This window comes from Penaeus chinensis, chromosome 5 (genome assembly GCF_019202785.1).
Source record: "Penaeus chinensis breed Huanghai No. 1 chromosome 5, ASM1920278v2, whole genome shotgun sequence".
NCBI classification, from domain to species: Eukaryota; Metazoa; Arthropoda; class Malacostraca; order Decapoda; family Penaeidae; genus Penaeus; species Penaeus chinensis.
The window spans coordinates 13814015-13816219 of NC_061823.1; the positions used below are offsets into that span (position 1 = coordinate 13814015).

The window sequence follows — 2205 nt, forward strand, 5'->3', positions numbered from 1 at the left end:
CAGGACACTCACGCAAGCAGGACACTCACGCAAGCCAGACACTCACGCAAGCTGACACTCACGCAAGCAGACACTCACGCAAGCCAGACACTCACGCAAGCCAGACACTCACGCAAGCAGACACTCACGCAAGCAGGACACTCACGCAAGCTGACACTCACGCAAGCTGACACTCACGCAAGCTGACACTCACGCAAGCCAGACACTCACGCAAGCCCCGGACCGACCCACGACGACGACCTCGATGACGACCACCAGCAGCCGCGACGACCCCGCGTGGACCCCCTGCCGAAACCCTACAGGAAGAAGGTGAGGTCAACGAGCAGCCAGCCTCCCGCGCGCTCGTTTGGCCGGCTTTTGTTTCCATTTTTTCGTTGTGTTTTGTTTTTTTTGGGCTGTTCTTTTTTCGCTTTAGTCAGCCCCTTTCTTGTCCTTTTTTTGGGTCTTTTTCTTTCCTTTTTTTTTTCTTTTTTCTGGTAACAAAGATTCTAGATACCTACAGAGATTGAGTTTTTTTAAAGTCTTGGGTTGTTTTTAGTTTCGAGTGGGTAAACAGATCCGTGAAGTATGGACAAACGTTGTAAACAAACGTTTGTTTGCTTTTAAATTTACTTTTCTTTACTTGTGATTTTATTTATAGTTTCCGTAAGGTTGGGTTGTTATTGTGGAGGAGGTTGGTTATAAGTCAGAAAATTATTAGATTTATCTCTTGGTTTTGTTGGCCGGGAGATAGAAGGGAAAGAGAAGGGGTCGGGGGATCTGGAGGCTGCACCTGCCCACGTGCGTCGGAAGGGAATTAAGTGCGGATGCTCTTCCTGTCGCCAGAGTCTGTACGAGATGGAGGGTGCGGCGGAAGCCAGAGCAGCAGCAGCAGTAGTAGCAGAAGCATGAGTAACAAAAGCAGCAGCACGCCCCTCGCCGCATCACCCCACCCGGCCGTGGACATGGTGGCGCGATTTCCGGCCGGGCACGTCCCCTAGCATCCTGCACCGGCTGCATCCCGGCTTCACCTTCCCCAGCATCGTCTCGCCCATCCAGCTCTCGCAGCCGTCGGCTTCCGAAGCCTCACCGACGCCCGAGTCCGCCCAACCCTCCCCCTCACCCACCCCCAGTCCCGCGACGGGCAAGGGGCCTCAGGAGACGCCCGCCGGCCGAGCGGGGGCGCCGTGCCTCCGCCTCACGCAGTTCCCCAGCTCGCCGCCCTCGCCCGCGGAGGACACGGGCGGCCTGGTGACGCTGCACTCGCTGGGCTCGTGGCGCGACTCGGGCTACGTGCCCTCGCCCTCGTCCGCCCACTCGTTCACCTTCTCCAGCGACGAGGACGAGCCCATGGGCCGCGGCGGGGCAGGCCGGCGGGGGCGGGGACCCCCGCCCTTTTCGCCATCCCGCACCCCCGCCCGCCCGCTCACCCCCAAAGCCATCCGGGAGGAGGTCACGGAAGAGAAGCAGGAAGCGCCCGAGGACTGGACGCCGGTGCTGCGGGGAAGGACGCGCTCCTGCCCGGACACCATGCGTCCCCCTCGGCGCCCTTAAAAATGGCCCCTTCGCCCCCCGTGCCCCGTTTTTTCCCGCCCACCCCTTCCGCCCAAGCCCTCCCACGGGCGGAACTGGTCCACGCCCGCCACCACGCCTGACGGCCGGCCCATTCTCATGCCCACGCCCGCCTTCACGCCCACGCCCCTGGAAGCGCGAGCAGCATCCTCGAGATCCTCACGGGCCCGCGCTCACGAATCGCGGGGGAAAGAGGGAAAGGTGATACCCGCTCGTGCGTTCTCTTCGGGCACGCCGGAGCCAGGCTTTTAGTCCCGAAAAGGGACGCCCCCTAAAGTCCGACTCTTATTTTTTGGAGAGTTGCAGCGTTCTAGTCGCTGCCCATTTCTGTGGTGATCTTTCCCCTTTGAAAATTACCTCTCCGAACTTCTCCACTCTCTTTTCCGTCTTTTCCTCATCCGTTAATACTCCCCGGCTTTTTTCTTTTCCTTTTCTTCTTCTCTTCTTTCCCCCTTTTTCTCCTTTCTTTTCCTCTATTTCCCCTTTTTCTCCTCTCTCCCTCTTTATTTTTCCTCCTTAAAGACTCTGGCTTCGTTTCCTGCATCAAAAGATTTTTTTTTTTGCCGGTAATATCCTTCCCCCCCAAACATAAAGTCTCGGGGAGAAGGTTGTGGGAAAGAGAAAGAGAAAGTGAATGAGAATGTGAATGAGAGA

The 2205-nt window shown here is 57.6% G+C and overlaps 1 protein-coding gene across 1 annotated transcript; it reads left to right on the forward strand.

Annotated features, from left to right (window-relative positions):
* The first annotated feature begins 244 nt into the window (after positions 1 to 244).
* LOC125025498 (leucine-rich repeat extensin-like protein 5) lies at positions 245 to 1803 on the forward strand. Its single transcript, XM_047613511.1, has 3 exons — positions 245 to 309; positions 1020 to 1473; positions 1591 to 1803. Exons 1-3 carry the CDS (start codon positions 245 to 247, stop codon positions 1801 to 1803), a joined length of 732 nt encoding a protein of 243 aa, XP_047469467.1.
* The last annotated feature ends 402 nt before the right edge of the window (positions 1804 to 2205 follow it).